The sequence below is a fragment of the Brachyistius frenatus genome, unplaced genomic scaffold (assembly GCF_029030835.1).
Source record: "Brachyistius frenatus isolate BFR_SWC_R1_liver_20210118 unplaced genomic scaffold, ASM2903083v1 Contig_248, whole genome shotgun sequence".
NCBI lineage: Eukaryota > Metazoa > Chordata > Actinopteri > Embiotocidae > Brachyistius > Brachyistius frenatus.
The window spans coordinates 351,362-378,180 of record NW_027210847.1 but is presented as its reverse complement, the minus strand read 5'-3'; the positions used below and the strand labels follow the sequence as shown (position 1 = coordinate 378,180).

At 39.8% G+C, this 26,819-nt stretch overlaps 1 protein-coding gene across 2 annotated transcripts in view; it reads right to left on the bottom strand.

Annotated features, from left to right (window-relative positions):
• The window catches only part of LOC138634092 (FRAS1-related extracellular matrix protein 1-like), a 245,503-nt gene that overhangs the window by 86,594 nt on the left and 132,090 nt on the right, over window positions 1–26,819 (bottom strand). The window contains exon 1 of one of the 2 annotated variants that reach the window (XM_069720712.1): window positions 14,482–14,914. The exons of the other annotated variant lie outside the window; for it this stretch is intronic. Within the exon in view, the coding sequence (XP_069576813.1) occupies window positions 14,482–14,610 (129 nt within the window). The 5' untranslated portion in view covers window positions 14,611–14,914. Of the gene's footprint in view, window positions 1–14,481; window positions 14,915–26,819 lie in introns of those variants that run through there. 2 annotated transcript variants of the gene reach the window in all.

The following is a 26,819-nucleotide window of genomic DNA, read 5'->3' as shown; positions in this document are numbered from 1 at the left end:
ATGGGTTCAGGGATACAGCTCGGTTTAAAGTAAAAAAAAAAAAACAACCTTGTTACAGTAAAATCTTTAAATGCAAAAATGATTAAAGGGGGTCATTTACGCTGTTATTCGATAGGCGACAGCAGGGAAATGACAGGAAATTAGAGATGATATCATGTAATAAAAGTCAGCAAATACTGTGTTTGGTAAATTTAATCCACAAGCATCTTCAAAATGACAACTGCAAAACTGGAACCAAGTTCTCATCAAATACAGCTTTAAAACTGTTTGAGTCAAGTTGAGCTGAGTTCTTTCACACTCATCTTTAAAGGACAATCCAACTAAATTGTGGGGAATGCAGGATCCAGTGCTGTTGGTGCCTGACTCAGAATAAAGTCTGAATATCATTCTTCTTTTAATTCCTCTCTTGCATGTCCATCAGTAGTTCTGTTGACTTGTTAGTAAAAGGTTTGTAAAAGTTAACACTTGATAACATATTATTGCCATTTGACTCAATGATACAATTAAATGTAAAGTATATAAGGTTAGTATTTAAATAATTCTCACTGGCAAAAGGATAAGTGTATCTTATATTTTAACTATATATTTTGAAAAGGGAATTTTAGTAGTGTATGAACAGCTTGGACCCGTGAGTTTTCCACAAGACGTACAACTGCTACAACTGCTTTTTCCGCAACTTCATATCATGAAATTGAATCCGAGAGAAAGACCCAAATCAAGTCTACTTGTATTCCTTTTTATGCATTTTATCTGTTTCTTATGCTTTTTATCTGTTTGTTATGCATTTTATCTGTTTCATCTCATTTCTTTTCTTTATTTTTAAATGTTCCTTTATATTTGTTTTTATGTGAAACACTGCACGTAATTATCTTGCTGTGAAGCACTTTGAGCTGCATTTCTTGTATGAAAGGTGCAATACAAATAAAGTTTATTATTATTATTATATTAAAATGCAGAAAAAATAAACAAAGTTAGGTTGGACCTGTCCTTTTTTTTTTCAAGCAAGTGAGGTGTTGTCATTCCAGTCTGTCTTTAAGAGGCTCTGTGATACATTGAAGGACAAGCAGTGCAGTATACGAGAACACACACACACATTGACACACACTTGTAGATACCGATGCTGGTGCCTGGCCTGGATCCAACGGGGCAAATTAATCTCAGTGAGGCTCTTACCCCAGCTCTGTTTAATTAAATTGCTGTGAGTACAATGTTGTTTTAAGCCTTGCAACATGAGCATGGCATCTCAAAAAACACAACAGAAAAAGAAAATGGTGTGTGGAGGAAGATGAACCTGCCTAAAATAGCAGGCCAAACACCCACAGAGCGGTATGAAACATGAGAAGAAGAACGGCTCTGATTGGAGAGGGAAAAGACAAGAAAGAAGAAAGCCAAAAAGGAGCCTAAAGAGCAGAAGGGAGAATAGCTAGACAGAGGACAGATGCATAGAAAACGTGCACACAGTCTCCAGGTAGTAACACTAATATCACACTTCTCTGCACCATCTCACTTTGCCTGGAGTTCTTTTTCAGCCAGACATAAAAAAAAAAACAAATTATCACCTTTTGCTCCACCACTTTGTTGTCTCCACTCCATACATGCTGTTTTCCATGCAGCATTATTGACAGCAGAGTCCACATTGTGGCCTTTATGTAAACTTCCAGTGCTCTTCTGTGACTTTCTATAATTATACTGTAAATGAGTGAGATGTGTGATATGAACAGCGTCACTCACAACAGAGAATCATCCCCTTTATCTCTACAGAGCATTTTAACATTTTTAAAAGGTCAATATTTTGGTTTTACAGACTACAGTAAAAGACCAATCTCAATTCCACCAATAGATTGCAGCTCTGGTGCTAAGTGGTGGACAAGATAGTGGAGCAATAAGCCGCTAAACGTGGTGGAAACCAAACAGAGATAATAAGAGACTGCATATACAATGTCTGGTTGAACATCTGGTGAATATAGAATTTACATTCAAGTGGACACAGACGTGACCACTAATGAATGCTATTGTTGCTATCGCTACATGTATAAATAAGTTATGCCTAATGTGCTATCCATATAAACTTAATGAATAATATAATTTTTTTCATCGTAGTCCCTAAGAGGACTTCGGACCCAATTTCCCTAATTTTCACATTTCTGATATGCATGACAAACTACCCATCAAAAATGTTTTCAGCAGTAACTTTACCAAAAATAAGGTCCCGTTGCACCCTTGTACGTGAAAGTCTTACAGGAGCTACCTAAACACTTTAAGATTGCTTTTCCAGTCAACACAAATTGCAGGAGACCTGAATATCCTTGACTTTTTGAGAATACGAAATATACCTACAAATATCATCAAGCAGCTAAAACATGTAAAACAAATAGGAAATGTGATACCCACATTAACTCTCGGTAAACTCTGTAGTGCGATATTTTCTAGCCTCACTTTGTTGGTCAGTTTGGCAGCTGGTTTGTTCATTATTGACATCAATATCAAAATTTCTATCAATGATAACAAGTTTTTTGTGATGGTATGGACAACATGCTGTCTTGTAATATATCTAAAAGTATTCACTTAGAGGGCTAACTTTCCATGTGTTGCCACTTCTCAGAAATGTAAAAATAAATACCCTAAAATACAATGAAAAGTCTTTTTTTTTTTTTACATACAACAGAATATATATACCCAACACAGCACTGTACACATCCACCAATAATGTATGCCTCAGTATAACACATCAAGGCTGTCATCTGATATCCACAAGAGACTACCCATTCACCCATTCCATTCACCTCAGTTGTATTAATGTGAAATAGAACCAAATAAGGCAATATGTGGATAAATAAAACCGCTCACTAGAGATAGGAGAGAAAATGTTTTTGCATGCCAGGCAGAGCTGTCTGTGGTGCTGTCTTACAGCCAGAGGTGCATTTGATGCCAAAACTCATGGACCAAATTCTGAACAAAAAGGGAGAGTGTACCTTTAAGATTTAAAGTGGCTAAATCTTGACTTCTGCGAAAAGACACTGAGGCAGATAGCTTTTTTTTTTTCCCAGAGGAGTTCTCTCTCAAGCTAAGCTCATTTGGGTGATCTTTTCCTCTTGAATAACTAAGCCACACAAGCATCCGCTATACTGAGGTGAACTTCCAACTTTAGACAACAAAAAAGTACAGATTGCTTTTAATTTACAGTAGAAACCAGCAATTTGACGACCGCTGGAGATTAAACTTCCGAGAATAAAGCAGCACTGACTACTCCTACCACTAATGCTGCAATAGAACATCCCTATTAACCAGTGTGTGTCTCTGCACACAGGGTAAACATTGCCGTTGCTTTCTGGATTCTCCCTCTCTTGGTTACCATGGTAATGGAAGTGGTATCACTACTGAGCTGCGATGTCCCATAGTGCCACAGCAACCAGATTATAAATGCTCTAATCCAGGATTTTGCCAATCCCAGTCCAGCATCAAACAGTAGTGCAGCATCAATGTGCCATCAGTGGGGTGGGTGTGCGAGCGTGGCTTAAGTGAAGATTTTGAGGTGGGGTGAGGGAAGATGACATTTCTCCATTTAATATTAAAATATTATTTATTACCAAAAATAAAATAAAATCCAATCCATTTTACTGCAGCACCAAACCAATGGAAACATTTATTGTTCAATCACATAAATACAATTTTGGGAGTAATTAAAATGTTTTTTTTTTTTTTTTATCTCAGTGAAAATTAAATATTCTGGTCGCAGGGAAACATCTGAAAAAAATAATTAAAATCATCTTTGAGTGTTAAAAAGTTTGAATACAGTAATCAGCAAAGATTACTGTGGTTAAAATATAGTAACACAACGTGAACATAAACATAGAGTAAACATCGAGAAACATCCCATCTAATAATCCAGTGGATCAGAAGATCCATAGATAGATGGAGAGGAGGTGAAAGGGGGAGGCAGAGGCAGAGATTAACATCACCACAAACATTTCTCACTAAATTGCATCTGCTGAGCATCCAGCTGTGGTCTGAGATTAGATGTAAAAACTGACAGGAGGTGGCTTTAGGGCAGCTACATAATGTAATACTCTGGAGAGGAGGGTGAGACCGGCAGAGGAGCATCCAAATCAACCCAGATACAATATACTGTGGGCTTGTTGAAAAAAACCCAGCATTCTTGCCCAAATGTTTATATGCATAATTAATGTGTGGTCAATGGGAAACCTTTAACTGCCTCTAATGTGACTTTGTGGGTCATATACCATGCTAATGTTCCACTGCAACTCCACTATTTTTAATGGAGAGGAACCGTAGCTTGCCATATTTCCTTCAAGACTTTGTCAATTCATTTGTGCTGATCTCCAAACCATGTTTGTACCTCAGAGTTTTGTCACTTGGTTTAGGGGTGTCAAGGTTTAGGAGCAAAAAATGGCCGTGTGAGGTACACACAGTCAAGAAATTGATCTAAACAGAATGTTTCTCTGAGCGGCATGAAAATACAAATGATTTTGGTATAATAAGAATTTAACTAAATCAGTTCACTGGGGAGCACTGGGAGAGTTTTATGAGTATTTAATTTCATGAATCCATGTCTGATTGGCATATGAGGTGCGATCAAAAGGTTCGGAGAGCGTTCCTCTTGTGCACAAACAGACTGCAGCACATTAATATGCATTCAGCAGGGGTAAGGAACCACTTTTGTGTGGAAATTATTCCAAGTTATGTTGCTTGATCAACATTGGCACCTGTAGCATGTGATGAGGGTGGGCAACATGGCCCTAAAATAATATCACAATATATCTGGGGGTATTTTTGCAAGAGTGATATTCTTGACGATATGATAAAATTACAGAAAAATAATTGATTATTAATTCTAATTACACACAATTTCAACAAAAGTGTTATAGATTTATGTCATGCTTTTCTCTACAAATATTCATTTAAAAACTAAATAAAAAAAAGATCTCTTAGTTCTTTAGTTTGTAAACAACAGTAACTCAAAGTGAAATTCAGATCCTGTATACAGCGCTGAGGGGAGATTTGGAGGTGCAGCGATGAAGGAGAGCTGCTGCTCTGCCAGGACGACTACCATGATCCTCTGCAGATCTTCTAATTATTTTATGTAATTACTGTCGGCAGCAGCGACATTCTGGCTTGATTTTCTGAAGTTTAGGGTGGACGTTTGCCCAACAATAATGTAGTTTGCGTCGAGTACTTCACACGGGCGTCTGCTGCTCTCCTTGTGTGGCTCTCAGCAATGCTTGTTGCTCAGTTAGCTGCAAACGTATGTCATACGGATCTGCTGCATAACAGTATGAAGTCATTACGTCAACGGGTCGGAAAATTGCAAACATCACGGTACAAATTGTTTTATATCGTCTGAAAAATTATACCGGACGATATGTGCCACACCCTTAGTACACGACACGTGTTCTTGTGACCCCCTGGTACATAAGAGAGAGTGCACATCAAATTGTGTATCAAACTCGGGAAATTTAGCAACAAAAACCCTTGAAATGCTTGAGAAAGGCTACAGCAATGAAACAATGAGCCAAGCGACGTATTTCCGGGGACATTCACGTTTCAGTAGGGCCAGAACATCAATGTCCAAGACCATAAGAAGCTGCAACAAGTTGGGACCACAACTCCTTTGAGAGCCGCGGGATTGTGTACTATGAATTTGTCCCCCAGGGTCAGACAGGCAATGCTGAGTTCTACTGTGAAGTTCTCAGACATCTGAGGTCAAACATTTAGCACAAATTACCTCAACCTGAACACAATGTAATTGGGTTCTCCAACACCTACCTGATCACAGCGTTTTAAAAACTCCCCCCCGTAACAACACAATCATTGCTCCCAACCTGCCTTTCTTCATGGATCTAGCTCCTTAGGGCTTCTTTCTATATCCCAAAAATGGCATTTAAGTGAAAGGGTTGTTTTGACTGTGGAGGAGATCTTTGTTCTCATTCTGTCAGGGGCGGACTGAGACAATAATTCAGGCGGGGAATTTGACTCTATCCCAGGCCATCCTGTTCACGCAAACCACCAGACCACTAATTCTGCAAGCTAACTCTATTTGTTGACGTTAGGGGTGGCAGACTAGTTAAATATTTAGCCAGTATGTTCATCTGGGAGGAAAGTTACCCAGATTACAAAATGCCAAAACTTGGGACTGATCAACAAGTAGCCTCTCTGAATACTGAGGTTGGTGTGTTGCCATCGGTGCACCCTCAAAAACTCACGAGGAACACCCCAATCATAGCACATACAAATGTACAAGGCTCAACACACCAAACAGTTATCCTGCACTTAAAAAAAAAAAAAGACTGAAATACAGAGTTTGCTCAAATTTAAATGATTATCTTTATATTTCAACTTTAAGCTAAACAAAAGTAGCCCATTAAAAAACGTCAAACACTCACTGAAATTGAAGCTACAACAACGTACATTTCATACAAAGGTCCAAGAATATCTCCCCATACCAAAGCTTTAAATCACAGGGTTCACTCACTGGTGACCACAAAGCAAACAGCACATACATAAACACATCCATACACTCAATGAAATTAAATATCATCTGCATAAGTGTAAGTGTAATAGGCTTACTAAAGTCCAAAACAGCTTCTGTATAAAAGCGTGAACTCACAACCAATTTTATTACACACTGGTCAGCCAGTTAAGAAGAAAAATCATCTCGTAGCTAATGTGCGCATTTTTTTTTAGCTTGTGTATTTGCCTGACTTGGTCCCTTAGTAGTGAACACTTATTTTGCACTATTTAGCTGCATATGTAGCACATTTTTCTTTTTATTCTCTTCCTCTGTGCTCCACCTTTCCTCTTCTGACCATTCATTTTGGCGGGTGAAACAAGCAGGTTGACGGTTACTGCTGTGTGTAGTAGAGACGTGATCATTGTTATTTCTGAGCCACGCACATAGGCTGCAACACGTTACACTTTCCAAGGATGGCGAAGGCGTCACTCATGCTACTCTGACCGGCAGGTCATGCTCTGGCCATCCTAGGAAGAAAAAAAAAGACCGCACTGAATACGTATACTGAATAATTTATGGCAGTTCATGATGCCATAAAGGGAAATGGCCCAACGCTCCCGACGGCCAGTCTGCGTGTGCTCCCTGTATAATTTCAGCATCTGTGCCATGTGAGCGACTCTCATGGGGAAAGAGTTGGGTCCTGTCACAAAATGGGTATCCAGTTTGTATTAGGTGTGTCATAAGCTTGCTGCATAAAACTAAAGTAAATTACTTTTTACGTTTGAAAGAGGAAACGAGCTGCAATCTCCTGTGTTAAAGTCAAATATTGTGTCGATCATTTATCTACCTCAGGGTCCTGCAGACTTTGTTAACACTGGAGGGCCCTTGAATGTAAATGTGTAATATAGGGACATTTGTAAAACAAGTGGGTTTAGAATCTTAAGTAGTTGTTGCTGCCCATTACGGCCTGTTAGGACAATGTTTCGGTAATATTTTACTGTTGGTAAATGGTTTATAGTTTTCTGTTTCTGCCCTTGGAAGCATACGAGATTACATATTATCATATGGTCCTCTGAGCTATGGCAAATGTATAATTACAGCGGCAAAAAAAGAACAGTCTATTGCATGAAACACTCCTGCCAGTCAACATTTCAAGCGTATGATGCTCACAGTCAGTGCTGCCCACATACTAGAAAAACAAATTTAAAGTGTGAAGAGACAAAGTACCCACTTGGGCAGTCAGAGGTGGTCTTATGAGTCACACATCCACAGAGTTACACATGGAGCATGGTACCGCATCCACAACCTGCTTCAACTACATTATCTGTCGATACCTCGCCATCCTTTTTCTGGGATTAGAAAAGTATTTACTTTTGAATTTTAAACCGCATCGACAACCTGCACGTCGAGCCTAATAACAGAAAAAAAAAGCTCTAAATAATGTTCGCGCTGATGTCCATTTAATCTGTCAAAAACAAATGGCCATATAAACAACCATGACGGAAATGGGTTACTACTGCAGCGGGGGCCAGTTGCGGATTAGTATTACACCATCAATCTCCTGCTACAGTTTTGAGATAGTGACACAAACAAGAAGACAGAGCCAGTGAACAGAAAGACCAGGGACGCGAGGATTAAGGAGGGAATTATGTAATCTTTCAATTCATTTCAATTAGACTCTGGCAGGAGCTTCATTACAAGTCCTCTGAGTGAGTGAGTGGGTCGATCAAGGAATTAAGTATGAAATGTGAGAGTCAAACAAGTTTGTATAAGTTTTGAATCGAACAGCTGGCACTGTAGTCAAGGCAAAAATCTGTGGCTGAGAAGTTTAGCTGCAGTCAGAGATTCTTTCTCTGAAAATACAAAACTCAGTGACAGAATTTTGGACTGTGGATGAGGAAACAGTTCCCTCATTTCCCTCTCTTTGTGGTCTTGGTTCTTTTTCTTATTCGGTGTGATGATATAAACACTGAAACATCTGAGTTTCCTGAATGGGACAATAAGCAGGAAACAACAGAAGTATTTTGGTACACCGGGTGTCCTTTTTGTTTTCCCCGTACATTAAAACTATTAAAATGTCAATCTCCTGTCATGCTAAAACATTGTGTAAAAGTAGCACAGGTAGCACAGCAATACACAGTAATGGAAACTAATCCACAATATCTAAAGTTTGTTCATGTTAATGTCTAACATTAGCAACTAGTTAAAGCTTTAGTGATAAAACTCTTGATTGTATTGGACCAAGCAATAAATATGTTTAATTGCTGATCAATTTAAGTTCTCATTTATAAGAGGAATAGCGGGGGTTTTTTTTTTTTTTTTTTCTATAAAAAGTCACAGTGTGCTTTTATGGCTGTTGTTAATAACTGAATGTCTTCCATCTCCTGTAATTTGTGCTTTTTTTCCTGTGTCCTTTCTCTCCCTTTACTTTTTTGGAAGTGCCTCTGCCTTTTGGAGCTGCATGTTTCTGTGTGGTTACTGGCCCCAACAAATATAGTATGTTTCTATGCTGTTCTTATCTCTCAGTGCTCTCTCCTCACCCGAACCAGACGAGGCAGACGACTGCACACCTCTGAGTGTGGTTCTGTCAAAGGTTTATTTCTGTTTCAAGGGAGTTTTCCCTTCCAACTGGTATGTATTCAATTGTTGGGTTTCTGACTATATTATAAGGTCTGGACCGTACTTGGGTTGAGATGGCTTATGTTGAGATTTAGCTCTAAATGAATTAAATTCAGTTGAATTGAAATATTGAATCAAATTCCCTTCCTTTACAAAGACACAGGAAAAGAGAACGAGATTCTGGGATACATTTGTTTTTGTTGACTTCAGTACGGACAAAGGTGAATGCGCATTTCACAGCTGAGTAGCAACATCCTCCTCTACTGCAGGTGTAGATGGCAGAGAGAGAGAGAGAGAGAGAGAGCGATAACAAGGGGAAGACGGAGAGCAAAGGTGTACTGTGTGACAGGGAAAATGTTCGAGAGATGGAGATAACAGCGCTGCAGAATCAAATAAGGTGAAGGGTTGCCTACTTGCAGTCTTTTGGGGGGGTGTTATGCCTGCAGAGGAAACCACTGCAGTTTGGACCACTGCAGTACGTCAGCCATTACGAGGAAAGACAAAGCAGAAGGAGAGAGACTGAATAAAGCAGCTCACATCCGACTATTCTGACTATCTGAAGTTGGAAAGGTGCGTGTATGTGGGGAGAGGTTTCCAAAGCTATTCGGACATCCCACATGCAGTTTGGTCGTAGCATACATCCAACTTAAGACTGGAATGCATGAGGTATGGCCCATTTTAGATCTGTCAGATAACAAGAGGAAGTGTGAGGTAAATAATAGTAAAAGGAGAGACAGACAGGGTTTGGACAACAGTGGAAATCCAACTGGTTTATCATCTCAGTCGGCATAGATTGAATCTGCGACATCCCTCTACTGCAGTATGGAGTATCAGCTGTTTCAAGCTGTCCTGTGGTCATACGAGTCGCTCATCAGGCCAAAACTCACAGATGGAGAGGAGAAGCTGTTCACTGCTTCTTTTCTTTCCCTTGATCAGCTCGGATTTACTTGAATCAAGCTTATCACAAATGATAAATGAAATCTTTACAAATGAGAGAGCTAAAAACTTTTTTTTTTTCTCTACGAATATGACAGTGGTAAAAATATATACCTACTAACAGGATGCATATAAATCTGAGGACAGGCCTAACCTTTGGTTCCCTGACTCAACTTCCTTAAAGAATTCAAATGTCTATGGTTAACTGCTAAAAATAAGAAAGTTGTAACTAACAACATTGTCACTGCAAAACATGAAGAACTCTATACACATTGAGAGTTGTAAATGTAGCCATTCCAGCAGTGATTATGTGTTTACAGGATACCAGCACTGAGATACTGTACATATTTTCTAACTGCCTGCATACGCACTGATAACAGCTCTGATGTCAACATCCGGACCAATGAAAACCCTTCCCATACCAAAGAAAAGGATCAGAGACAGGTGGTGATTAGTTACAAGAGACTGACTCAAACACAACCTCGAAATGCAAATATTTTTACAGTAACGAAAGTGATACACTCTGAGACATGAGCTGTCCACTCGCTTATTACTCACAAACCAAAAGCAACAGCCGTACAGTATTGCTCTCTAAATTGTTTGCACTCTGCGTCCCAATATTTAATTACACTTTAATGTTTCGGAGACGAATGACAACTCTGCAACATTTGCTACATCTTGTTGTCTTCTAGTACTGCACACAAAAGAGCAAGAGAGTTTCGTCAAGATATACTGTGACGTGAGGTTGTCCGTTTGTACCAAATTAATCCTGTCCCTTGGGACACTGTTTAAGAATGGATTCATGCACACAACATAACTGTAATTTCGAGAACATAACTCAGTAGATGCCTATTAAATCACTAAGGTTTGGTTTGGTGATGGCACCAGTATCTCTTCTATGATTTAAGTCTGAGTGACTGGTAAAGTGGGAGGTGAGGTGTGAAGTGAACTGCATGAGAAAACATGTTTTGTTTCTTCTGTTATGACATTTATTTATTTTTATTTCCTCTGGAACTAGCGAGTGGTCCTCTTAAACAGATTTTTACCTATTTATGTATGCTGTTGTTTTCATAAAAGACAAATTTGCCACTTTTTATGTTGACGTCCAATTGTTATCGATGGTATATGTAATCCATAGAAATTCCTAAATTAATCCTCGGTGTTTCCGGGAATCAGCTGAAAAATGTCCGTTCTTCCAGCCGATCACAAGCAACGTAATTGGTGGTTGAAAGAACTCCAGGCTGATTGAGCTGTCTGGGTTAACAGGGGGCGCTCTAAATGCCACACCAAAACAAAACCCCACTCTTCGCTTGTTTTGCAATAACAATGTCCAACCGAAATGAAGTGCAAATAATTTTGGATTGCAGATGAACAGACAAGCTACTGCACCATCTTTAGAATGTATTTCCACAGCTTTGTTATGTAACTTGTAATGCCAGCACAAATGTGCATCCGTGATGACGTACTAAAAAGAAAATCCAATACTGCATCCACAGTGTATTTCAGCATTTCGTAACAACATGCTTCAGCCATGCAGTGTCCAGGCCAAGCCCTTTGATACCCACTAAGTACCATTTATACAGGGTTATTTTATTTTTTCAGCAGGACTTGACTACTGGTGATAAAACTGAAATTTGACAGCAGTGTGCATGAAGCAGTGATGTAAATGTCTGGCCTCAGGCACTTGGTGGACAATCCACCAAATTGAATCGATTAATCGCTTTTAGGTGTGGTGTGTGTGTGTGTGTGTGTGTGTGTGTTGAGACAGGCAAAGAGAGAGAGCACATCAGTAATCCCATGTTATAATCTCCCTTGCCGTTCAGTCAATAATAACAGCAGTGAAGGGCGGGGGGCACCGAGAAAACACTGAAACAACATAACAGCTTTTCATCAACAGGAACAAAGGTCACAAATGGGCTTCAGTTTTGAAAGATGTTATTTTGATGTTCTGCTACGGGACCATTACCAGTCACTGAGAGGGGAAGGGAAAGGAACAGGAATAGACCAGTGAGATGAATCAAGCTGCAAAAAAAAATCTGTCTTGACGTCTGACCAGTTGGAATTTGGAAGGGAGGGCCTCTCACTCAAAACAACTTTTACTGCCCCTGTCTGACTTCCTTAAATCCCCTATTTTCCTTTGGTATAATACTAGCATACGGTGAATCAAGCGGACACTCCATATTGGTTATTTTACAAGTGTGTATGTTGTTTACTTTTATTCCATCTCTGAAAACTCAACATTTCAATTGGTTGGTGATTATGTATTAACTTTTAATATCCAGACAGTTATGGCGTAAGTCTTTGCTCATAATGCTAAATGATTGCACTACTATTAAAATGCAGGAGCAACACTAAGCCTTACATCAAGCTAAACCACTATCCGTTTCAGGTCAGGTGGTTCTCAGTCAGTTCCATCCTAGAACATACAGCACGCTATGTAACTTATTTTACGTAAACACGTTAACAAGGTTACCCTTCCAGAATATATGACGTTGAAGCACATCCTCAAGTAATATAGTGTAATAGTGTAATATTGCGATAATACAAGTTACCAACTAAGTAAAATATGTAATCAAAGTGTATTCATAGTGTGGGGCAATTCGCTCTCAAAATATTAAACTTTTTGTTACTGCGATTAGCGTTTCAATGGCAATACATGGGGTATGCCTAACAACTGGAAAACAATCAGTTGCGTCAGAAGACTCTTATGTAATGTCTGCAATGTCCACTACTCCAGGAGTAGTCCAACCCTTAGTAACGACCGAGCAGCAGAGACGAGATCTAGTCTGTTTTATTGATTTCTAGAAATTGTTTCTCAAACTGGATAAATACAGCAAATGGAAACACCAAACTACTTAGCTAACAATCTTGTTTTACCTGAAAAAAAGATATCAATGGACTCATGTATTTTTAAGATTTTAGCACCGTGTCATGTTAAAACATAACCGGTCAAGCTAGCCGCCGATAGGATTTTTAAGTGCACGTCTATCTGTGGTGTTACGGTACGGGTACTCGGGAGCAAATATCAAGTCCCTAGAGAATTCCCATTCACCCGATGAAAAACGTACCTCCGCAGTCAGACTTCCTTACATCATCCTGCTTTTCCATTTCAAGCAATCTGAGTGTACTGATTCAAGCTGAAAGACCTTAATGGTTAATTTATATTACTGGCTGTTATATCTCTGTTTGCCTTAAATATCAGAAGTTGTCATTGGGAAGGGATTCACATTCACTCCATATCATGTTTTCAATCATTGATGCAATCAAAAGTCTAATATACAGTATGCCATGTGCTGCCAAAAAAAGTAATACTGCAAAGAATGAGCTGCATTGATTCACTCCTCATTTAAATAATTGACCAAACAGCATATCTTGTTGGTACACCTTTACCAACGAAAGCCGAGCAGAAGAATGCTGTGTTTGCCTGAGAGACACTATCCATGAGCAAACAGAGTCAACACACACTGTGCAGCATAGTAATGCACCTGAGACATATCTGCATAGGTACAGTACAGAAAGACAAGCAGCGGTATTTGTGGGAATGTTACTGTACGAGTGTGTTATAATGGTGACCACCCAATAGCAATTGAGAGTGATTGAAGACTCGTGCAGTAGTCATCTTTAATACTGCGGTAGGTACATGGTGACAGAATGAGGAATGGAATGAAGGCTGGATCAAGAAAGATCCTTGTCCTATGTACAAAATAAGATGAGGACAAACACTGACAGCAGCAGGGATCGAGCAGAGTGTAATCATTCATTTTTATGAAAGGTTCAATATTGTATAAATTTAGGTTTCCGTTTCTTTTTTTTTATTATTATAAAGCAGGTCTCGGTGCCATGTAGATACTGTGAAAGTGTCAACAAGCTCAGTCTCCGGAGAAAAGCACACAGCCATTTGGAAAACCCATGGTCGTGTCATACAGCAAGATCCACTGTCCAACATTTATGGTGGTCCATCATCATGATGGAATGACAGTCGAAGCAGGCATTCCATCGAGGAGCGAGCGACAAGACCGAGAAGAACTTGTGGATGGTCTGTGCGTGCGGTACTCGGAAAAACATCAGCTACGATCCTCATCATGGGACACAGTTTGGTGCTTTGGATCTGTGGTTTTCCGTCTTGTGCACAGAGCTGAGTTTGATCAGGCCTTAAATACAACTGATCCCATTAATGAGTCTCTTAACAGATCGCTTTGTCCTTGATGATACGACAAAAGATCACAAGATGATAATGAAAGTGGAGACGGAAAGAGTGTTGATGTGAACATGATGCCTCCAGAACTCCTGCAGTCCTTGATAATAATTAAATCCTTCATTCCATTAAGGTGAGGTGATACTAGATGATGACGATGGTGATGAAGATGAAGTGAAGAGGTGATTGTGGGTTGGATTAACCAGTAAATCACTGATTGATCACGTAAGAGTGGGAAGGGATAAATGGTCTAACCCGGTACCTTGCGCTTGCGTTCAGCCCTTTCCCGTGAACGCCTCCTCCTCTCTCTGGCTTTCTCCAGAGCCTTCAGGTCCGGAGGTTGGTCCATTTCGGACCTGGCCTTCTTAATGTGAGCCGCAGCGTGAGCCATGGTTGCCCTCGCACTGTTCCCACACGTAGAACACTAAAGCTTTTCAGGTGACTCTCAGAAGTCGTTTCAGAGAGGTTGCCTCATTGGTAAAAGAGGCTGGTCATCCAAAGGAACAAGCCCCCACCTCACCAGATGACTTTCTTTTTGCCCATGGACAAATCTTCACAAGTGGATGAACGTGAGAAGAGGATAGAGGCAGTGCTGGTATCCTCAGTCCTAAAGCCTACCAGCTCTCTTCACCCATAGACAGAGTGAGTGTCTGTTGCAAGCCTCCCTCCCTGCTGCCTGGATAACTGCATCTGAGACAAGGATGGTAAGAGAGGAGCGGTAGCCCGGTACACGCCACTGAGAGGTAAGCTAGAGGACCAATAGAGAAGCCAGAAAGAGACAGAGAGGAAGGGGGAGAGCGCCACCCCTCCCTTCACCGCTCGTGCTGCAGAGGTAGCAGCAGATGCTATAGGAACCTGGAAAGCTTTCCGATTTGGACGACTCTCTAAATACATGAATTCCCCACTCATCATGCACCAGAAGGGGGGGGGGGGGGGTTGGCGTGTGGGGGTATGGGGATTATAATAAGAGGGGTGAAGGAGGGGTTAAAAAGAAACAATATGTGGGAGGGGATGCAGAACACGGAAGCATCAGTGTGTCCTTTGGAAAAAGAGCAAGGGATGTACCACTGTCACTAAAGTCAGAGACACTTGGACTGTAGTCCGTATCTCCACCAGCATCAACACCCCCCCCCCTGTCTGGCAATGGTATAGTCTGCGTGGTGACTGGGAGGTTTCACAGCTCCAGAGCAAACACGTACACATATAAATGCACATAGAAAAACACACTAGACTGGTTGTTCTCAGATATGTGTTTACAGTTGTTGAGCTTGCAGTAATTAAAATGATAAAACTGAAAATTGAAAGGAAAATGCTGTTGCAGCATTTGCAGAATTTGCACCTGATTGGTCATGACACCTGATCACGGAAGACATTCCTATTTGTATATATGTCTTTAGGAACAAGTTCCCGTATGTATCTCCCAGTGCCAATCATTCTTTGTGAAGAATGTTTTGGATGCATGCAGTCTTTGAGACAAATATATCAGTCAATCTCTTCACATCAGTCGCCTATTAACAATCATACAAGCAAATGCTACCAATGGTATCAGCACGAAATTATGCCCTTTCATGTGTCACTGAAATAAGACCTGGCTTTACACTCAATGAAGTCATCGACTGCAGTGTTGATCTTTACAATGGCCTCACCCCTTTTTTCTTTTTAATACCATAGTGCCACCTCATGGCCTGAGCCAACATTGCAATTCCAAAAATCCAAACTCAGCTGGGTACAGATACAGGACAAGGCAGCACACTCAATAGTCAGGAAAACCTCTATCACAAAAACATGTGCATTACATACACAGACAAAAACGACTCAGAATTAGGAGACCACGTGATACAAAATATCCCGAAGCCAGCGCAATTAGTGGACTCAGACACTTTACAGCAGCTGACCCTTAAAAATCTAGTCATGTCATCATATGAAGCCTGTTGTCTTTTCCTGCCAAAAAAAACATTGTTTCATTTGAAGAAGTTTCTGATTCCTCTTTTAAATGAAAGTAAGAATTTGAGAAACAACTAAACAAAATCATTTTCTTTCTTATTCCTCACTTCCTTAATCCTCATGAAGATATTGCCTCAGATATTTCTCAAATGTAAATCTAAGGAGATATGTACTCAGTACTGTGCATGTTTTAAGAGATCAAATTAAAACTAATTTATATATAAAAAAATAAAATTAAAAAAAGGCCTCTGCTTTACCAAGCCCCTCACACTGGTGCCAAACGTAAGGTATATTTAAATATATCTTCAACATTGAACAAATTTGATCAAATACGTTTTAAATGTGTTTTGTAAAATGTGTAGTGTATGTATTCTGCAGGCCAGTTTTCATGGATACAGACAATCATTTTGGAATGATGGGTGTTGTTTTTCTGCCCCTGTATTATATGTGATGGGGTTTATGAAAACAGGCAAAACATGAGTCCTTATCAGTGTAAGTGGCACAAAAGGGTTGAGACTAGTTGTAATAATATGTGAGTCAGCATTGATCTGGATGAGTGGTCAAGCAAACGTGCAGGACATTGCATTTTTTTTTTCATTGATTCTCAGGGTGTATCATTAAAATGTAGTTTATAGAAGAACTGACTAACCTGTAGCATACAGAATTACTGAGTTATTATTCCTGTAGTAAATTTGCCTGGTTACTTATCTTGTCCAGATTTTCACAAACAGTGAGGGAGGGATAAAGAGGCCTTTGTATTATGATGATAATCTGCTGAGGGTCTCAAAGTGATTAAAAAGAGCTCTGGCAGCTTCTACCTTGCTAAGAATCCTCAACGCAACAACAAACACAAAATACATGCAGTCGGTAAAGCCCTGAGAGTGTGATCCTGACAGAGCTGTGACCCTGTGAGGGTCATGAGGTGTTAGCTCAGGTAATTGGTTAGGAGAAGGCTGGATGAAAGGTTTGCCAAGAGAGACGATAAAGAAAAATTGTGCCACAGTGTGAACAGGTTATTTAAGAAGTCACAACTGTGCAGCAACTGAGCAATGGAAGTTCTACACTAAATGTGTTCAGCGCTAAGACTGGTCTTTATTTTTGGTTTTGGACAGATTGTGACAGTCAGATGCAACTGAAAGCTTCAATTTTCTGTTACTTTGCAATCTGTCATTTCAAGTTCTCCACTCAGAAATGTTCCTTTTCTTGAAGATTGTTGAATGTTGAATGTGCTTCAGTGTACAGCGAAATGGATGTGGTCATAACATTAAAAAAAAAAAAAAAGAATAAAACAGATGAGTGTGAGTTTGTAATGGATTAGCCCTGAGGACGTTTGCTTGCTTCCAATTGCGAGCGCATGCAAACTCACACAGGCTTTACTACTCAGCTGTAGATGTGCTTATCCAAGTGTTACAATCAATACGACCATGAGGAGCTGGTGCAGCTGCGTCCTGCAGCAGGAACAGCTCCAGTGTACCTATAGCAAGCCCGCAGTCTGAACATGTCCCCATCCATTTGAACTTACCTAGAAGAAACAAAAGAGAACATTTCGTTAATATCAGCTGTATGCTTTGTCACTTGGAAAATCGTATTCGTTTGACACATTTAAATCTATTGTTAACAACTTTCTGCAGCAGTTACGCCTGATTTTACAAACCTCTATTTAATGCGTTACATCTTCTCATGTAAGCATTACAGGACTCTAGATAATGAGTTATATTTAAGAAGACACTTGTACCATTAAAACTCATCTGACATTCACTGGTTGCCACATTTGGAGTGTAGAGGGCTGTACGACGTCATGACGACATCACATGCGACAGCAAACTGCATGGTCAACAGCTATGAGACTGAATGCAAACAACATTCGCTGTTTGTGAACACCAGACCAAAAAACACTCACAGCATCAAGCTGATCAAACATTCACATTGACAGCAAAGAGTATTTTTGAAAGCAAAAATGTGTCTTCCCCATACACGACCACTGATATGTAAAAACGTCATGTGATGACCATTAAACCAACTTTCCAAACTTTGACAAACCAATAATTCTATAAATGAACTAAAGATCAGTCCATAATGAAAATAATCATTAGTTGTAGTCCTATGCAAATGAGTTAAAAGGTAACTCCTCTACCAGGTACATTTTAGGCACATTTCCTGGATATTGTTACATATTTTTCCCTTTTTTTATTATTATAATACACAATGTAGTTTACCTTTAATTACCATATGGCATGAAAGGATTTTGAGCATTTATGATGAGGTTGGCCTATTTGATCTTAATTCAATGTCTCCGCGTTCATGTTACAGAGATTGTATTCTGTCTCCTCAGAATAGAAGACAAAATGTTTACCCCTCAGATGGACTCGCGCAGCAGACAACAGACGCCACAAGCAGCACAAACACACCTCCAACCTCCCGTAGGTGCTTGCTTCGGAAGACATGGGTGTCTTTTTGAAGAGAGGTGTCTCCTGGGTGCAAAGCAGACAATGGAGGCACCACCAACATGGTCACGCCTTAGCCTCTCCCACGTTAGCGCACGCCATTATTAACACCGGTTATTAAAGAGGTGAACTACAAACACATGTCACATGTGAAGTGCGATCTGTTTCCATTGTGTCTGCCTGTGAAATGTATTGCTCCTCAAAACCATTTCAACTCAATCCGTCACCTCTGACTTGCACGAGTCAAGCCCAACTCTTGGGGGGTTGGGGACTTGTACGTGTGTGTGTGTGTGTGTGTGTGTGCGTTGGGGGTGGGACGGTGCCTGTGTGTATTTTGTATGCATCTGTGGCTGTCTTGTTCGGAGGTCCTGGGGGAGGGTCTTTAATTTATCACCGCAGCCAAACAGCATAATAGCTGCGCTGCTGCTGAGATTGAGCTGTAATGTGTCAGTTTGCTGCTACAGTTACCCGGATAACATCAAGTACAATGGAGCAATTAAGCTCTACAAATGTTCCAGGTTCTCCCAATTATTTGATGGCACCCAAGGGTAAATATAGATCAGGTTCAGGATCAGACCAAGCATCAGGTTAAAGCTCAAACTGTAATAGCTGCAATGCATTTAGAGCCCTATTTTCATACAGTGGCATTTTGTGCAGTGACTTTTTTTTTTCCACGTTTGCACTGATTTGCATTTTTCATACGTCAAATGTGAACTGAGATGGGCAGAATGCCACAGACAAGTTGTTCAGCCGACACTTGTCCATTGAATTGGATGTGAATTAGGCAGTTGGTGCATGCCATGACCCAGAAGCCAAACTCAGAAATAAAATACGAAAGGAACTTGTGTGATTACGAGATTTGATTTTTTTAGCACATTGCACTTTATCAGTCTCGCTAATACGTTAATTACTTCGGGTGTATGTAATTTACTTTTGCTGCTAGACATTGTTTCTTTGATTTAATTATATCGGATAAGTGCTCTTTGTTTACTTTTACATTTAATTATTGGCAGTGTTTGGCATGTATAAGGCAGGTTTTTGTCTTGTCATTGAACTGCTTACTACACCGGGTAGTGGGGTCAGAGGCGTTTGCAATATCCCTTCCCAAGCCAATTTAACATCATCACCACAAATTAGGTGATTAAAGCCTGAACCTCCAGACAAGTATGTTAGTTTCCTTCTGCATGAAGTTTGGATGGCAGTGCCGGTCATTACTTCTTCAAACATTAGTCCACTGCGTCACAGACATCTTAAAGGGAATGAGATGAGATGATTTAATTTGGCCATGGTGGAGTCGGCTTTGACTATCTATCCATCTGAGGTGCAGATCGAATGTTAAGTCCGAACTCCCAACTTCAGCCTAATGCAACAACAAAAGGGGAGGAGGTACCACCTGGTGGTGTTATTTATCATTGCAGGAGCGCCACGGAAACCATACCGGCTGTTACAATGTGCGGTTCTAAAAGAGTGGCCACATCAGATTTCACATCACTGGCTTCCACCTTACTGTGAAATGTAGATGTGCTAAGAGGAAATTTGTTGTGTGACTCAGGTCACAAAGAGTTAACAACAAGCAGGTGCCTTAGCCAGAACACAGGCAGGCTAGGCAACCTATTCTAGTCAGTCAGAGCTAGGTGACAGAACAGGGAGAGGACCTGCGACCGAATGGTAAAAATGAACCTCGGACAACCGTAAAAACACAAGACAACACTGTCCAATCAGAACAGCAACTGTAAGCTCATAGATGTGTGTGTATGTTTTGTTGTTTTTTTTTGCAAACTAGGAGACTGACCAACTGTTTGATGTATACCATATAACCTATTGATGTATGTTTAACCAATTAGTAGGATATTAATCCATATAAAAAAAATAAAAAAAATAAAAAAAGCATGCTGTGTGTGCACATTAGCAACACTTGTGGTCACCGACATGCCGTCCCTCAGCCACTCCAGTTCAAAGTTAATAGAACAACCAGACATTTGCCTATCAAGCAAACAGTTGAACCTATCGGATTTGTGGAGCATATCACAACAACTAGACCATAAATCATGTTATTCTAGCGAGATGCTGGTTTGCAAGAAAAGAAAATTCAACAGCTGATTGACATAGTGAGCATGTACTGTCCCCACAGAGGCCATTCACGGTCAAGAAAGACACTGACATGTCCACGAAAAGAAGTAAAAATCCAGTAAGTGTGAAGATCCACATAGAATTACATTTAATTCCTACATCCAACTAATTCAGTAAATTCCCCAAATATATCTAATCAACGTATACAAAGAAATTATGTTCATCAGTTAGTCAGAAACTCAACAATATTCTCTCTATTTCTGGAGGTATCTGAATCTTTAGCTGCTAAATTCCCCAATATTTTCACCAGCTAGTCACTAACTTTGAGTTTCTGGTTGGTGGTGTATAATTCCCTCTTAAAACAGCAATCTTCTGCTGGAAAGGTGATTTATGAAACTGGACAACCAAACAGTAAGGTAAATACAGTAAAACATTAAGTAAAACAAAACAAGGGGCTAAAGGAGACTAGAACAGTCCATAGAGTCACTGATAACTCTTTGTGGATTGGTTGCTGCGAGTCACACACACTCATATCCGATTCATTTGACCCATTTTTAATGTTGAGCAGCTTTAAGGTTCTAAAAAAAAGGAAGAAAATATCTCAACTGCTTGATCGGATTGAGTTTAAAATCACATAAAGAAGTCTCACGTGACAGAAACACAAACATTACCAACAAACCAAAATGCTTGCTTTAAATAATAATTGATTTCAAATAAAGCATTGCCTGTATTTTCTCAGAAGAATACTACCAACACAGTGGCTGCTCTCCATCACACATTGCTTAGCAACAAAGGTGTGGGGCGTTGTCAGCAGCGACAGTGGAGCAGGGGGAGGCAAAGGAAAGGCTCTCCATGGGGTGTGTGTGTGTGTGTGTGTGTGTGTGTGTGTGTGTGTGTGTGTGTGTGTGTGTGTGTGTGTGTGTGTGTGTGTGTGTGTGTGTGTGTGTGTGTGTTTTTATGTGTGTGTTGGATAACCAAGTGCCTTGAGCTTCATTAGCACAACCGTTTCGTACCTAATGAGCTCTCACACTGTGGCGCACACACAGCAAAATGAGAGGCTGTATTTTGTGGATGAGATAGACAGGGCTAACTGCCATAATCACAATATCAGATGTTGTGAATGGACCAGTCAGTTGTCTTCATCTCTACTTATAATGGACACAATAGGGCAGAAGAGCATTACAGGAACACAGGGAGAAAGAAAGAGTGGGTGTGGCGAGGATAGGCGATTCATCGGCGCCCCGCCCATTAGAGCCAAATGAGCCATCCCAGAATTCCCCTGAGGTCATGATGATATCATCCATCGCTGCTTCACGCATTATTCATCTTTGCGCGCGCACGCGCACACACACGCACACACACACACACACACACACACGCATACACTCATCTTTCACGTGTCCCACTTTCTATTATAATGTGAAATTAGAGGGCTGAGTGAGAATAATAAAACTTGAATGGAGAGCACCCCTTTAAACACACACACACACACACTGATAGTACATGACTTTACAGAGATATTAAAGTCTGTTAAAGTGTTGCTCACAGTATAGACACTTAATCAGTTCCCTGCATTAGCACCATAAACAAAGGATATAACAAGATCTTAAACACAGGGGTAGGTGGGTGAATTAAAAAACAGAACTAGTCCACTTTACATATCAAGGGACTGAAAATATGGTACGACCACTATTATAGCACAGTTAGGCCTTTCGTCCAAATTAAAAAAAGCTCCTGACTGTATTATATCTATTTATATTGTTTAACGTGATCATGGTCAACAAGTACTCCAGCACTTCAATATTCCACTTCCATAATGTTGGGACACTCTTGACAGACAGACTAAAACCAGAATGGTCTGAAATAACAGCGCAGAGGCACAGATATGTCTTATCCTAATAGAAAAAAAGCACACTGCAAAGACATTAATTCCAACACCTCCCACAATGCAACTTAATAACATTGATAGCTTTTTGTGAGACCCTCCCCCCCCCGCTTTAGGAAATGTATTATTTAAGATTATCTAGAACCCAGTGTAAACACCTGCCAAATAAGTGCTCTAATTAATAATAATAAATGTATATTAGACATATGAATATATTAAATATAAAAATAGCATTTTGTATTGAAATACAGAGTTGTCCTTTGAAGTACTCCAACCCCAGACAATTTGAAAATGTCTGATCAGATTATATTCATTACTGTGTTGTCCCAATGGACTGATGTCATATGAACACTAAGTGTTGTACACTAATGCAAAGATCTGCTTAACTAACTTCATTGCCTTTGTCTGGCTATTGGGTCTCTCAGATTTTAATCCAGAGAGAAAAGACAAAGCAGGGACTTTAGGTTATGGGGGGGGGGGGGATTAGGAGGTTTAAACACAGACAGAGTAGTATCGTTTCTCTGAAAGAGAGAGAAACCAAGGAAACCACTCCCAGCTGACAGGTTTAATTAGAAAGCCAGAACGTGACACCAAGAGAGGAACCTCCTGCTTTAAAGCTGCTCCCAAACGACTGCAAGCCTCAGAAAGAAGAAGTGACCTGAGTGACCCAAGTGACTTCTTCTACACCATTATTAAATTAGCTGGAAGTCAACTTTATAGCAAATCAAAATCTCTAGGTCAATCAGTTTTACAACAAATTCCAATTTCTGCACCAAATTGAAATTTCTTTTATACCAAATTACACAATAAATATGTGACTATTTCTTCATGTTGTACTGTACACCCATTTCTAAAACCTGTGTTGTAATTTTACAAGAAATGAAAATGTGTTAAACAAAAACTATAACTATAAATTTGCACTAATTTCAAATTTGTTTTGCATGTAATTCTACACCAAATTCAAAAACAAAGCAGAATTTGCACCAAATTCAAAACAGGTATGCACTTAGCATGCTGCAAAGATAGTCACAAGGTGGTGACTTTGTCACCTTATGTGTGTTGGTGTGGAAATTTTACATCAAGGCCATTAAATTCGTAAGTTATGTTTTAAAACTCTGAGGAGTTCAATTGTAGCACAGTTTACATGTTGACACCATAACAAGCACACAGAGCTGAGGATAAATTCTGCTTCCAGGATAGCGACAGTGAAAAAATTACAACGATCCTCCAATTAAAGCTTACCTGGCCTGTAGCTCCTACCACCATGCCTGTGCTCATAGGTGCTCCCAAAGGTCACAACACCTTGGAGTGATATATATCCAATGTGTGTATAACTTGGAATCACCAAGCCAATATGGAAGCATGTGTAACAGGCGTAGTGTGTGTATGTGTGCGTGTGCGTGTGAGATGGGGAGTGAGAGGCAGGACGGTCTTGCCGACTGTGAGTGGATTAGTGTGTAACACGCTGGAGGTATTAACACACTACAGCCTGCACATACACACACATGGATGCATGCACACCGAGGGGTGTGTTCATTCTTAGAGTGGATTATGTGGACAAAAATAGAGGAGTCTTTTCTACTGACCTAGAATCAGAACGTAGCGATCAAGAGACAATAAAAGGTGGACTAGCCGGAGTGCACAAACACGCACACATGTAATGTGGAAATACAACCTGTTGCATTGTCACTTACATGCACACACAAAATAGCCCCAGTGGGAAAAGGGGCAATCTAAGGTATGTAGTTTAAAATATTCCACCGTATCCAACGTTTGCGTAATAGCAGTGTTGGCATTTTGTCCAAGACGTCCAAGTGTTGTGTTGAAGAGAACTGAATTTAGCGTGCTAACCAGCTAGCTCTGGCCCGACTTGTTTCATGATACCAATTTGTACTACAAGATGGTACAGTGAATCACTATAATGGAAAGTCTGAAAAGTGAGGAGATGAAAGCATGTAAAAATGTGTCTCTGTGTGTTGAAATGACCATTTCAAAGTGGTGCCCCAAATTGTCCACAAGTGCAAATATAAAAAAATTAAAAAAAAAAAAAAGGGTTACCTTAATATTGTTACCCATTGGCCCATTTGTCCTGCTTCCTAAACATCAACTTTAAGAATTGACTGTTCTCTTGCTGCCTAATACGTCCCAATACTTAAAGCGAAATAATCAATTGATTTGTTGTAACTACGGTCCCTCTAGAATGTTTTCCATAGACTCCTATTGAACTTCTCTCATGAAATACAAATTCATTATGTCATTGCGGTGTCATTCGCTAAAGTCACTCATTCTTACTGGTTTTCTAGTGGCCCGTCGGAAAAAAAAAACAACACCATTAATTAAATATTAGGCCTCAACAAGTGGCATTTTGGGGGGGCCTGCCTGTTTAATTGACAGGCAAGGGGTGCAATTTGGTTTCCGCTGTTGGCGGTTGGGGCAACATGGGGTTCCCCATCAGATCGAGTCAGATCCTGCTTGATCACTACAAGCTCATCCAAATAAGGTCACTTCTGAAGAAATTTCCCCTCGGGGATTAATAAAGTGTATAAAAAATAAAAAAAAAAAATTCTGGCTCTAAAATAGCAGGATGGTAAATCCAAACTCGTGGCTTCACAACAGCAGTTCACAAACCAATGGGTGACGTTACGGTTGGCTGCCGCTTGGTATTCTAATCACTTGTTATGATGAATGGAACTACAAACGCAACAATGGGTGCAAGTCTTGACAAAACAGAAGCAGAACAGGAGTTATTTACTGCTGGAGAGAGCTGTTGGAGAGTAAAGAAAGGAATGAAGAACTCTGAACGTTCCTGGTGAGTAAACAGCTGTTAAATCTGTTGCAAGGAGTCCAGTCCAGCTGATGAGTCCCCGGTTGAATTTCTTTACACGGCACACCTCTGTTTATCTTACTTGACAGTGTTAATATGTTTAGTTTGCAGCTCGTTTAGAGCAGTCGGAATAGCTGATGAGCTCACTTAACCCGTCATCCAGCCATCTACCAAACTAAAGTCAATTTATGTAGCAAATAAATGAGGTGTACTGACCTTGTTTGGACAGTTGGACACACAAAAATGATTTTTAGTGCAGCTAATGAGAACACAAACTGTATTGAAAAACATTCTGAATGTAGTTTTCTTGCTGATTTGGTCTACCAAAGAAGGGAGGTAAGCAGGCTGAAACATAAACCATATGCTTAGCCGATGACAAAAAAAATGTTGTCCATACAATCCAACTTTACAATCATCTTAGAAAAAAAGCACTTAAATAATAGCAGGACAAGAATATGTAAATTCTACCAAACTGCTGAAACTCAGAGCTGGTGTTAAACTAAAATCCATCACATTCTATGATCGACCCTGATATTCCTTCGCTCACTCCTCATTCCTCCGTCCCAGTGGACGCTACAAGTAGCTCACTACCACCCCCTAATGTACAGCTGTATTAAAAAATGGGATTTACTTATTACAAATTACGCCTTGAAGGTAATTAACTGAGTTTAAACTTGTTCTTATGATGTGTCAACATAGAAAACATTTAACCGAGTTTTTCAGTTGTTCATCTGATGTGTGTAAGTTACAAATACACACCTATTTTAATAAAAGTATTAATAAAGGTATTGTTTGATGTCTGAAATTGATTTTCCTGCATTTTAGATGGAAAAATTATATATTTCAGAGATGAAATACCACTGATCCTCTGCTATTAATAATAGGTTTTTTTTTTTTAATGTTAAAATCAAATTTTTATTTTAAATGTTGTTATATGGATAATTTTTTATCACCCAGTAAAATGTTACAATCTACTGTAAGTTTTAAAGCCCAGTAAGCACTGAATGGAGAGTGGAAATCGCTTCCATATCTCAGGAGCAGATTAGTGTCCAGCTAACCTGTTAATCAAAAACCACTCATCCTGCGTCAGAGGATTTATAGGGTTTATGAGGTTTGTTGCATCATCTATGGTTACACAGATGCACTGTAGCCAGTAGACTTCTACTCTTTGTGACTGATATCTTTTGAAGTGATGGATTATAACAGTATCTTGAATAATTATTGTATAGAGCTGATCAACACTAGACAGAAATAAACCGAAACATACAGTATATATATATATATATATATCAATTGGCAAAGACATTTGCCAAAAAACAACAAATACAAGTAAATCACTACAAGTATCTTTTAAGAAGAGATATAAAAGATGGTACTTACTTTGATCACTCAATCAATAACTTAGGGACAGTGAGTGCTGTGTCACCTTTAGT